The following is a 12,574-nucleotide window of genomic DNA, read 5'->3' on the forward strand; positions in this document are numbered from 1 at the left end:
AACAGGTCCACTTGGGGAGTTGTCCACCTTTGGAAGATCATGCAGGCTACCTCTGGATGGAGTGACCACTCGTGGTGAGAGGAGAAGTCCCTGCTGAGCTGGTCCAGCAGCATATTCCTGATGCTGGGAAGGTGACAAGCTTCCAGGTGGATCTTGCGGCTGATGCAGAAGTCTCATAGACAGAGCGCCTCCTGACAGAGAGCCGATGAGCGTGCTCCCCTTGCCTGTTGATGTAGAAAATCGATGCCGTGTTGTCGGTCAGGACTCGTACCACCTTGCCTGACCGGTGGGGCAAGAAGACTCCACATGCCAGCTGCACTGCTCAGAGCTTTTTGACGTTTATGTGCAGCCGCGCTTTGTATGAGGACCATATCCCTAGTCTGGAAGACGCTGATATGTGCCACTCAGCCAAAGTCCGAGGCATCCAACAAACAACTTGATGGAGTGGGGAGGGCTATCGAACGGAACCCCTTCCAGGACAGTTCTGCAGTCGGCCCACCACCGCAGCGAGGTAAGTATCGCCTGGGGAATGGTAACAATCTCTTCCAGGGGGTCTTGGGACAGTGAATAGACCATCAGCAACCATTGTTGCAGGAGCCGCACCCAGAGCCTGGTATGGCAGACCACATAAGTGCATGCTGCCATGTGGCCCAGCAGGTGCAGATAGACCCTGGCTGTAGTCAGAAGGAACATGGAGACTTCCGCGATGAGGTTCATCAATGGCATTGCGGTTCTATCAATATGTGGAACCTTTCCAGCGCCAGGAATGCCCTGAAGCAGGTCAAGTCGAGAACTGCTCCGATGAACTCTATCCTCTGCACTGGCACTAACATTGACTTTTTGTCATTTACCAGTAGGACCGGAACACGGCATGTTCCCTGAAGCACCAAAACATCCTTTTGGACTTGAGATCTGGAGCTGCCCTTGATGAGCCAGTCATCGAGGTACAGGTAGATCTGGATACCCCGGCACCTGAGGTAAGCCACTACCACCGACATGCACTTACTAAACACTTTTGGTGCTGTTGCTGGGCCGAACAGGAGGACCGCAAACTGGTAGTAGTGGGGCCCCATCATAAACCTGAGGAAGCGTCTGTGTCCTTGAAAGATCGCTATGTGGAAGTATGCATCCTTCAAGTTGAGGGCAGCATACCAGTCTCTCAGATCCAGGGAGGGGATAACAGAAGCCAGGGAAACCATGCAGAACTTTAGCTTCTTTAGGTACTTGTTGAGGTCTTGCAGGTCCAGGATGGGCCGTAGACCGTCCTTGGCCTCTGGGATTAAAAAGTACTGGGAATAGAACCCCTTGTTCCTGTACTCGAGAAGAACTTCTTCCACCGAATCCAGCTGTAGCAACCCCTTTACTTCCTGCACAAGGAGACTCTTGTGAGAGGGATGGGGAAGGTGGGTGGGAATGGGGGGTAGAAAGGAACTGGAGGGTATAACCCTGTTCCACTGTGCTGAGGACTCATTGGTCCAAGGTTATAGTCGACCAGGAAGGGAGGAAGAGGGAATGGTGGTTGGAGAACACTGGGAAAGATGGATCCGGGAAATAGTCTGGTAGGTCACCCTTAGGCGCACCCTCAAAATGACCATTTGGTCCCCTGCTTATTCTAGGTCAAGCCCGACGAGGAAGAGGGTGGAGGCGGGTGGCTCAGACGGCGCTCGTAGCCCTTGGCTCGTTTATGGGGCTGGTCCTCCCTATGCTGGCTCCCCTGGCCCTGCGGCTGCTGTGGTTTGAACTGCTTATGCGCCAGGGCTGGGACATAGAGAACCAGGGTCTTCAGGGTGGTACAGGAGTCCTTGAGGCAATGCAATTTGCTGTCTGTTTGCTCCGCAAATAGGGGCCGGCCATCGAAGGGCAGGTCTTGCATAGATGGCTGCTCCTCTCTGGGTTGTCCACTGAGGCCCAGCAAAGGGCCTCACCGCATGGAGATAGAATAACAGAATCACAGAATATTAGGGTTGAAGAGATAATGGAAGCCATTGTGCAGGTCTTACCCCCGCAAAAGTCTCAAGCACCTGAGGGGGATGGAATACTGAGGCCGCTGGCCTCTCCGAGGCTCCTGATACCGATTGGGCAGCCTGGGAAGGTTGGATGAACTCCCAAGGGTTCCACAGGCACCATGGTGCTGGCCACTGCACTTGGGGCCATGGGACAGGTTTCGGTGCTGATAATATAGTTGGCACTGCCAGTAATGGGACTTGTCCCACAGTCAAGGAACCTCGCTCCGAGCCGGAGCTACCAGCAGAGCGGTAAGTATCAGGCGACCAGGATTGGGCTGAGTGGTGGCTCTTGTCTGACTGGTGCTGGTTGCTGCATCCCGAAGTTGACCTGTCCAAGCGAGACTGTGTTGGTAGGGCTCTTGGGGACTGATGGCATTCAGTGGATCTGCGTCAGATACCCAGCAATCCACGCCTCATGCTACTCAACTGGTAGCAGGATGCTGAACACGACCGGGAGCTACTATGGGCCAGTTGCTGGGAGTATCATCTTTCAGAGATGGACGATGACGGCCTGGCGATCAGCAGTCTCTGGTGTCCGAGTGGGCTCAGGATCAGTGCCAGGCCCTCGGAGATGGTCGGGGCAGATCCTGGAGTTCTTGCCAGGTGGCGCATGCCTCAGAGGGTCTGCCCCAATCTACCGGTGAAGTATGCCTCGAGTCCTTCAATCGGTGCCCCCGGTGCAGGGACTGAAGAGGGCTCTGCTGAGTCTGCCTTTCCAGTCCTGAGGTGTGGTGGCTGTGGGGGGTGAACATTGGCAGGACGTCCCTCATGATGGGGAATGGTACCGTTGAGGTGGGGACACATGCATAGGTCCCAATGTGGGTTTTCCCTGAGACTGGGGTACCGCAGGAGCTAGTGAGAGTGGCACCGGGAACATCAGGATCTCCTGAGCTGCTTGAAGGGCTTTGGGCACTGACGGCACCTGAAGCTGGCTGGGGCCTGCATTGCTATCTGGAGTCGCAGGCAAAGCATGGGATGGGCTGCACCACTTGACTTGAGCTGAGGCCCAACTTCCTAAGGGGGATGCTGAGCTGCCCGACACGGATCTTGGCTCTCCCCTGTCCTTTCCTTTCCCTTCCCTTGAGGAGATGTTCTTCTCACAGTCTTTTTCAGCTTCTTGACCGGAGCTGTGGAGGGAGACCAGTGCCAGCTCGTGGACAGCACCAGGGAAGCACTGCGCATGGAGGCCACGGTGCTCGGTGCGGAGTCGGACCGCTGCCGCAGTGAATGCTGACTCCATTAGGAGTGCTCTTAGATGGATATCACGCTCTTCCTTTGTCGTAGGTTTGAAGGACTTGCAGATATGGCACTTGTCATTTATGTGCCCTTCGCCTAAGCACCTTAGGCAGCTGGTATGTGGATCGCTGACGGGCATAGGCCATTTGCAGTGATCACAGGGCGCCATCTATTTTATAGGGTTTCAAAGTTCGCAAGAACAGAGAATGAAACAATGCTAGTCAAAGCAAATGTTGTGCCCGTAGAAGCATATCCAGGCGTCTGTCCAGGAAATCTTCATTTTCTCTTATGCAACGCAGGGTCAACACTTGTTTCTCCAGACCTCGAAACTTCTCTTCCAATATGGAGACCAGCTTGCACTTTGTGCAGACAAAGTTGCTTCTGTCCTGTGGAAGAAAGAGAAACATGACACAACCTGTGCAAGTTACAACAGCTGAATGCTCACCTTCCATATTACCTTCCTTCTAAGAGCTTCCTCAGATGTTGCAGTAACTACACAGAAAAGCCCGCAAGATGAAAGCCTCAGTGCACTCTCCCCAGGCAAACTCCCTCTGTTAGCCTCTGCTGTTCGCCGCTCAGCTGGTTCACTGCTGACTGCCTTTTTATAACAGTCAGGCCTACTCAAGGCCCACCTGGAACAAAGCACTCCCAATTTACACTTTTCAAACAAATAATCAAGCACATAGTCAAACTGACAAACTGTCCCCGCAACAGACACTCAGATACTCACCAACACAGCCCCCCTAATGCAGCACTTAGCGTACCTCCTCTCGGACAGATCCCAGGCAAACTCCCTCTGTTAGCCTCCACTAACAAAGCACTGGAAGTCCTTAGGTTCGCATAAAGACATAAATGTTAAAGCATAGTCAATTCTGGTCAAACCAGAACAATTCACTGGCCAAGCTGTAGTGGATTCCATTTCAGATTCTGTCTCTCTGACTCCTCAGTCAGTCCCAATAGAGAGCAGCCAACCTCTTTCAGGGCTTGTCTACACTGGCAAGTTTTTTCATCAAAAACTGCCTTTTGGCGACAAAACAGCGATAGCGTACACACTGCAATGGGACTTTTGTAAAAAAAAACCCAAAAAACCCAAAACACACAGTTTTGGTGACAAAAAACTTCCACCCCGTGAGAGACTTGTCTTTTCCTCTCCCTTTATTGTCGACAAACAGCCAGTGTAGACACCACGCCTTTTTTTCCCCGATTTTATTGGCCTCCAGAAAGTGTCCCACAATTCCCATGCTACCGCTCTGGTCAGCAGTTTGAACTTGCCCCTCCCCCTTGCAAGCCCCGGGAATTTTAAATCTAATTTCCTGCTTGCTGGCTTCCTAGGTGAGGATGGCTGGCTGTCGCACCAAATGCGCTCCCACTGGGACCACTGTTGGATCTGATCAGTATATGGGGAAAGGAGTCTATTCAGTTGCAGCTGCAATTGACCCGTAGGAATCGGGACACATATGGGCAAATTTCTCAATCATTGTGCGAAAAGGGCTATGATCGGGACACAGCAGTGCACAGCGAAGATAAAGGAGCTGAGGCAGATTTACCATAAGGCGCAGGAGGCAAACCATCGCTCCAGTGGTGCACTTAAGACCTGCCACTTCTATAAGGAGCTGAATGGTATCCTCGGTGGTGACCCCACCTCCGTTGCCAATAGCTCCGTGGATACATCAGAGGCAGCAGAAAGAGGGGGTAACCCGGAAGCTGAAATTCTGGATGAAGAAGTGGAGCTAGAAAAGGATGTGGAGCTCCCAGCAGTATTGTCCATTGGGGCAGGCAGCTAGGAACTTTTCTCCACTCCAGAAGTGCTCTATGGGGAGCAGGAAGCAGATGAGACGCCAGGTAAGTTGCTGGGGCTTGTGTAGGGAATCGAAAAGTGGGAGGCAGGTAGTGTCTTCTGTGAGCTGGACATTGCCCTGTGTAGCTAATCCGTGTGGCCAAGCAGGGTGTTGATGGACATTGAGACATGCAGGGAATCCTCCAGAGAGGCTCTGGAAAGTTTCCAAGAGGTACTTGTTAATTTCCTGCCACAGATTCCAAGGGATCTCAGCCTTGTTAGTTCCCCCATTGTAGGAAACTAGCAATCACTGGAGCTGGGACCAAAGTGGCACATAGCTGAGCTGCATATAGACCGGGGTGAAAGCTGCAAGCATGTGCTGCAAGTTGTGCCCTGGTTTCCCTGCTTACCCACAGCAGTGCTATGTCAGCCAGCAGGTTGGCCGCCTATGAAAAAAAGTGTGTGATAATTTTAGAAGAGTTCCCTGTCCTACGCACAACCACCTTCCCCCCCCCCCCACTTCCAACACTCACCATGATTGGGGTTCTCGTGGAGCTGTGTGCCTGCCTAGAGTCACTGAGAAAGTGATTGCTACTAGTTGCAAAAGGCCCTTGTTACTGAAATGTTTCAATAGTTTGCTGGAATGTAACAATCCCTCTTCTGTGCATTGTCCACAGCAGCGGAGACCTTGAGAAACACACCATGCACCCCTGACGACTGGCTTCGGCAGATAAGGAAGAAGCCGAGATGCAGCAAAGAAGACATGTTCAGGGAGGTGCTGCAGCATGATGAGAGACAGACCAGGGAACACAAAGAGTGCTGGGAAGCCAAAAGTCAGGACAGAAAAGAGAATGCAGCATTTGCTAGGCAAGTGACAGAGCGGATGATAAAAGTTATGGAGGATCAGACAGAGATGCTCAAGTCTTTGATAGAGCTTCAGACTGAGCAGATCAGTGGTTGACCTCCACTGCGGCACATGCACAGTTCTTTGCCAACCCCACCTCCCTGTATGCCCAGACATTCCTTTTCACTTCACAGAACTCCTGAGTTTCCCCATCACTCCACCCCCTTTCACAGCTTGGACAGAGATAGCTGGAGCTACACACCATTGTGAGGTTTTACCCTTTTTAACAATAAATAAAAGCTAAGGTATTTAATGGTACAGTGTTTTTATTCTGTGTTCTACAAAAGCATATCACAATCAATTCACTCTCTGGAACAGGCTTCTAAAGCATTTTGTTGCATGGATCTTGGGCGTCAAAATTGTTCATCGATGCACCAGGGAAGCAACTCCAAAGCAGCCATGTGTTAGTTCCCCTCATTGTCAAAGTGGTTCCTCAAAGCCTCTCTGATGTTAATAGCAGCCCTCTGAGCAACTCTGACAGCCCTAGCATTTCGCTGTTCAAACTGTGCAGCCAAGCACTCTGCCTCAGTGCTCCACATCTGAGCAAACATTCACCCTTAGATTCACACAGATTATGCAAAGTGCAGCATGCGGCTATGACCACAGGAATATTATTCTTGGTAAGGTCTAGCCTGCCATTGAGACACCTCCAGCCAGGGCCGGCTTTAGGGCAATTCCCCTGATTCCCGGGAATCAGGTACTGTGCCTAAGAGGGCCCCGCAGCGTCTGGAAGAGGGGCCCCGCATACTCCGCCGAAGTGCCACCGGAAACAGCAGCAACTGATTGAGCTGCTGCCGAATTGCCGTTGCTATCTTCGGCGGCAGCTCAATCGCTGCCGCTGTCTTCGGCGGCATTTTGGCAGCATCTCTTTCAAATCGGGCCGCACACGTCCTGAAACTGGCCCTGCCTCCAGCGAGCTTTCAAACAGACAAAGGCACATTCGACTACCACGTGGCACCTGCTCAGCCTGTTGTTAAAATGCTCCTTGCTGCTGTCCAGGTGCCCTGTATAAGATTTCATGAGCCAGGGCTGCAAGGGGTAAGATGGGTCTCCCAGGATTACTATGGGCATTTCCACATTCCCCCATTGTGATCTTGTGGTCTGGAAAGAAAGTCCCCACCTGCAGCTTTCTGTACAGGTCACTGTTCCTAAAGATGCATGCATCATGCACCTTTCCAGACCAGCCTGCACTGATGTCTGTGAAATTCCCCCAGTGATCCACAAGTGCCTGCAACACCATGGAGAAGTATTCCTTTCTATTGATGTATTCTGAGGCAAGGTGGTCTGGCGCTAAAATTGGAATATGTGTGCCATCAGTTGCCCCGCCAGAGTTAGGGAACCCATCTCTGCAAAGCCATTCACTATTTCATGCACATTTCCCAGAGCCACGGTCCTCCGCAGCAGGATGCGATTTATTGCCCTGCACACTTGGAGTAATACAGCCCCAACAGTGGACTTCCCCACTCCAAACTGATTTGCAACTGACCAGCAGCAGTCTGGATTCGCCAGCTTTCACACAGCAATTGCAACATGCTTCTCTACCAAAAGGGCAGCTCTCATTCTGGTGTCCTTGCTCCAGGAAGGTTGCTTTACGCATCCTAAAATTCTGTACCCACTGGTCTTCATCCCACACCTGCATGACAGTGCGATCCCACCAATCAGTACTTGTTTCCCTAGCCCAAAAGCGACAGTCTACCATATGCAGCTGCTCTGTGAATGCCAAAAGTTCTGATAAGTTGCTGCTGTCCATGTCACACTCGGGTGCCTGCGATTCATCCTCTGTCAGTAACTTCACAAGTAACTCTGCTGCCATGTGTGATGTCCTCATGATAGTTAACAGTGCATAGGAGAGAAATGTGGAATCCATCCTCCTTCACTGCAGATTCTGGCTTGCACTACAAAGACTGACAGTTGGAAATAATGGTATGAAAGGAAAGCCAGAACAGCGCGAAAGGAAGCCAGAAACCATTGGAGGGCTGGGACAGAAAGCAGTGCATGACGGGACATTTTGCATGTCCCAGAATGTGCCGCGCTCCGTTTCCACATTCCCACAACACCTAGTGACAGATGGTGTTGCCAGGCACTGTGGGATACATACCCATAGTGCATTGCTCACAATATTGACAATGGTGCCCCGAATGTGGGCACGATCTGTTGACAGAGGGAACAAATGTAGACTCGCTTTGGCGACTTTGCTTTTGTCTCTGAACAGCTAAACTGTAAACCAAGAGTTGGAGTTGTTTTAGAAATAAAGCTATGATTACGTCACGGAAGTCACAGAATCCATAACATCCATAGACTCCGTGACATTTTCTGCCATGGGGCTGAAGCTCCCAGCCCACCTCTCTGCAGCTCCCAGCCCCCGCCTTGGTGGGGTGACCCTGCAGCTGCCCAGCCGCAATGGGTGGCAGGGGACCCCCCTGAGCACCCAGCTGCCTCAGTGGATGAGGGGACCCTGCAGCAGCCCAGCCCTCCTGGACAGGGGGACCCCAGAGCTTCCACTCCTTGCAGCAGTGGGGGGACCTGGAACCCCCAGCAGCTGTGGGTGCTGAACTCGCCTCCCCCTTTTGTCATGGATATTTTTAGACTTTTCAGTAGCTTAAGCACACCTTCTAAGTAAGGCTATATTTTTGTCATGGATATTTTTAGTAAAAGTTAGGGACAGGTCACAGGCTTCCATGAATTTTTGTTTATTGCCCGTGACCTGTAGGGCCTAACTCAGTGGGTCTCAAACTTTTTTTTTTTTTTTACTGGTGACCCCTTTCACATCGCAAGCCTCTGAGTGTGACCCACCCCCAATAAATTGAACACACCGTTTAATATATTTAACACCCTTATAAATGCTGGAAGCAAGCAGAGTTTGCGGTGGAGGTTGACAGCTCGCGACCCCCTATGTAATGACCTTGTGACCCCCTGAGGGTCCTGACCCCCCATTTGAGAACCCCTGGCCTAACTCTTGCTTCCATTTAAGACAATACGACTCCCATTAACTAATGTGAGCAATATTTAACCCATAAGCATGTACAGACTCCACTGTGCAAATTTATAAACATATTTAGTATACTTTCACATATACTTCAGCCAGAACATAAAAAGTAGACATCCTCCTCCTCTGATCATTTGGCTCGATAGTTTAGTTAGATGTTAAACTAAGGGCAGGTCTGCACTTAAAATGCTCCATCAGCGCAGCTACACTGATGCAGCGCTTAAGTGAAGACAATCCTATGTTGACAGGAAAGCTCTCCTATCTGTGTAGTTAATTCACCTTCCCAAGAGGTGGTAGCTATGTTGGTGGGAGAAGCTTTCCCCCAACATAGCGCTGTCTACACAGGGGTTAAGGTCAGTATAACTATATTGCTTAGAGGTATGGACTTCTCACACCCCTGAGCAACATAGTTATACTGCTATATGTCTGTAGCATAGAACTGGCCTAATTCAGTTTCCTCAGCAGAGTCTTCCATTCCTGAAATGGTCTCATCTAGGACCAATTATTTAGCATGCAACGTGTGACAGCATAACAGTTATGAGCCTTGCAAAATTCTACTTTTTCCTCACTTGCCTGTTAGTTTTTTCATCATTTGAAATGTGGGCAGATAGATTTGTCTCAGATTATTTTGCTAGGTTTAGTTATGTTAATCTCTGTGTAATACCAACATAATAGGGTTGGATGGAACTTTGTTTCCAGTTTTAAAGAAATGCAGCTTTTCAATCTGTTACTTATTTGAGGGCTTTGATTAATGTCCCCTAGATCAGTGGTTCTCAAAGCTGGTCCACCGCTTGTTCAGGGAAGCCCCTGGCAGGCCGGGCTGGTTTGTTTACTCCACGTCCGCAGGTTCAGTTGATCGCGGCTCCCACTGGCCATGGTTCACTGCTCTAGGCCAATGTAACTAATGCATAATATTACCTGTTCTTGTGCTTGTCGTCAGTATAACTTGCCATTTACATAAATCCTTATTCAATGCTGGTCTTTAATTTTTCTTTTCCTATTCTGTCTGTGCTGCATTTATAGCCATAAGTCATTAAAAACCTTTCTTGAGGAATAATCAGTAATTTTAATTTTTCTTATATGGGCACTACTCAATCTCATTACATCTGTGTTGGATGGTGGGAAGTAGCAATCATCTGGGGCCCAATTAGGGTCCTGACACATGGTTCCTTCTTCCTTTATCTCGGCAATGATCTCCATCTCTTTTGTAATTTCTCCCAAATGCATAAAAATGGGTATATCCAAAGTCCAGGAAGTTATATTGGTTAAACTAGTAAGCAATATAATAAAACTCTCTTTAAAAAAAATCACTCTCATGGGTAACCTGGGGACAGCTGACTGCTGCTACTCTGCTACAGCATTTGTGAAATCAAGATGCAAACAGGTCTCAGAGCTCTGGGAGGAGGTAAACAGGGCATCAGAGTATTTAGAGCCCAGGCCTGTTTCTATAATTCTGGGAATGTTTGCACTAGCCTCTAGCTACCACGCAGAGACACCTCTCCCCACAGAAATGCCGACCGCTGCGGCTCTCCTCTTCCCTGTCTACAGTGCATGGGTGCATGCCGTACTATACCAGGGTGCTAGGGGTTGCCTGGGGTAATTACCTTGCTGCAGCTCCCTGGGCCAGACGCTCAGGGATAGTTCAAGCCAGCCGCAGAAGAGCCTGGGAGGACAGGGGGAAACACCTCCCCCGGGCCCGGGAAGCGACGGCCGCTGCAGAGCTCCAGGGGCAGAACCTTCGGAGAAAACAGGGCGTCCCACCCTCGCACGGCTGTTCTTGCAGTCCAGGAGCTGCACCGGGACCAGGGAGTCCCACGGGTTCAACGCTCCTCCGTTCCTCGGGCCCTGCGCTCCCGCGCGCCCCCAGCGCCAGCGCGTGGCCTCGCAACCAGAGACCGGCCCTGAGGCGCGGCCCCGCCCAACGTTCCGTCCGCTCAGTGCCTCTCTCCCACCTGGACTGTGTCACAGTGACGCTGCCGCCGCGCGCTTCACACCGTTTAACACAAGGAAGAAAGCGCGCGACGGGATCGAATGCTCCGCGGAGCGCGCGCTCCCTGTGTGACGACCAATGCGATAGTGACCTAACGAAGCCCCAACCGCCGCCGCAACTCTACCCGGGCCTTCCTGGGTTCCCCCGGAGCTTGTGCGCGGGCAGTCGGCGGCGGCCCGGACGCGCCCCGATGGCGGCGGAGGGGGAGGCGGAGGCGGAGGCGGACGTGGAGTGGGTGGTAGACAGCATCGCCGGCTTCCTGCGCGGGCCCGCCTGGACCATCCCCATCCTGGAGTTCCTGGAGCAGAAGTGCGCGGGTGAGAGGCCGGGGGCGGGGACCCTGCAGGGGCTGGAGCGGCGGAGCCTTCCTTCCCCCCCCCCCCAAAGCGCCGTGGCAGGGGCACCCTGGGGAGAAGGGCGTTGCTAGGCCTGTTGAGAGACATTCCGGCCCCAGCTCTTCCTGCGCGCTGCCCACTTTCTCTTTATTGGCAGAGAAGCTAGCGCGGTCTGGGAGGCCCTGAGATGAGGATACCGTTGTGCCCCTCCCCTGGCTCCTTCTCATCCCAGAGAGCGAAGGCAGGTGCATCTACCGCCCCCTGCTCCAGGCCTGGACTCCTCTTCTGTATTCAGTGCCGTCCAACCTTTCTGGAGCACGTAGGGTGATCAGCAAACGTGAAAAATCGGGACGGGGTGGTGGGTAATAGGAGCCTATATAAGAAAAAGACCCAAAAATCTGGACTGTCCCTATAAAATTGGGACATCTGGGCACCCTAGGAGCGTGGGACCTCTTGGCCTGCAGCAGCGTTGGCTCCCCCAAGCGCTGTCACCATGGCTACTTGGGGCGTGGCCTCTCTGCCAAGTCTGGCTACAAGGCCACTGGACAATGGCCACTGGGGATGCGAAGGTTGGTGCCCTGGGATCTCGCCTGCAAATGTCCTGGACTCGTTCTCTGGGGGCATCTCATCAGGCACCATCCTTCTCCCAGGGACTTCTCAGAAAGCACTAAACTGATTCTTAGATCTGCTTCCAGGTAGAAACACTTCACTGAAGTGTGCTCTGCTAGTCTTACTTCCTAGTGACTCAGTGCTGTGCTTTCAATAGGGGATAGTATCAAATAAAGACGGAAATTTTATGTGTTCCATGGAAACATACTTAGGAAAGTTCTTCATTGTAAACTTATAACTGTTGTGACATTTATAAAAGGTAAATGGAGTTGCTTTAATAATTGATAATTAGCATGGCTTTTAATTATTGCATGTTAGAGTCAAGAGTTCATGACAGTAGTTTGGCAGGAATTAAGATTTTCAGGACAGTTATAGACACTAAAAAAAGTTTTTACTACTCTTTGCAGGTTTTACATTACTAACAAATCCATTAAAACATTTTATATCTATTGTTTTGCTCTTGGAAAATTTAATTTACAGTAATTGACAGATAATTTACTGAATCAGTACAAGGAATGAACTGGTCATTTACTGCTATTTACCATCTAGAAATGCTAATTATTATTCAAATTTTTCTTTAATCTAAAGTTTATATAAACAAGTGATTGTGTGGTATAAAGATTTTAGTGGTATGGTATTGCTTATCATGAAGCAGTCACTTCTCTGACCTGTCAGTCCTCATCCTTAAAGAAAATCTGCACAACAGTTTCAGCAGATGAGCCTGGGAGTTT

At 50.8% G+C, this 12,574-nt stretch overlaps 1 protein-coding gene across 2 annotated transcripts in view; it reads left to right on the forward strand.

Annotated features, from left to right (window-relative positions):
* Nucleotides 1–10,842: 10,842 nt before the first annotated feature.
* The window catches only part of CFAP36 (cilia and flagella associated protein 36), a 108,177-nt gene continuing 106,445 nt past the window's right edge, over nucleotides 10,843–12,574 (forward strand). Inside the window, exon 1 of one of the 2 annotated variants that reach the window (XM_045011930.1) lies at nucleotides 10,843–11,216. In XM_045011930.1, coding sequence (XP_044867865.1) covers nucleotides 11,090–11,216 — 127 coding nt within the window. In that variant the 5' untranslated portion in view covers nucleotides 10,843–11,089. The remainder of the gene's footprint in view (nucleotides 11,217–12,574) is intronic. The other variant, XM_045011931.1, reaches the window with a different exon arrangement.

The sequence above is a fragment of the Mauremys mutica genome, chromosome 3, assembly GCF_020497125.1.
Source record: "Mauremys mutica isolate MM-2020 ecotype Southern chromosome 3, ASM2049712v1, whole genome shotgun sequence".
Taxonomy (NCBI): domain Eukaryota; kingdom Metazoa; phylum Chordata; order Testudines; family Geoemydidae; genus Mauremys; species Mauremys mutica.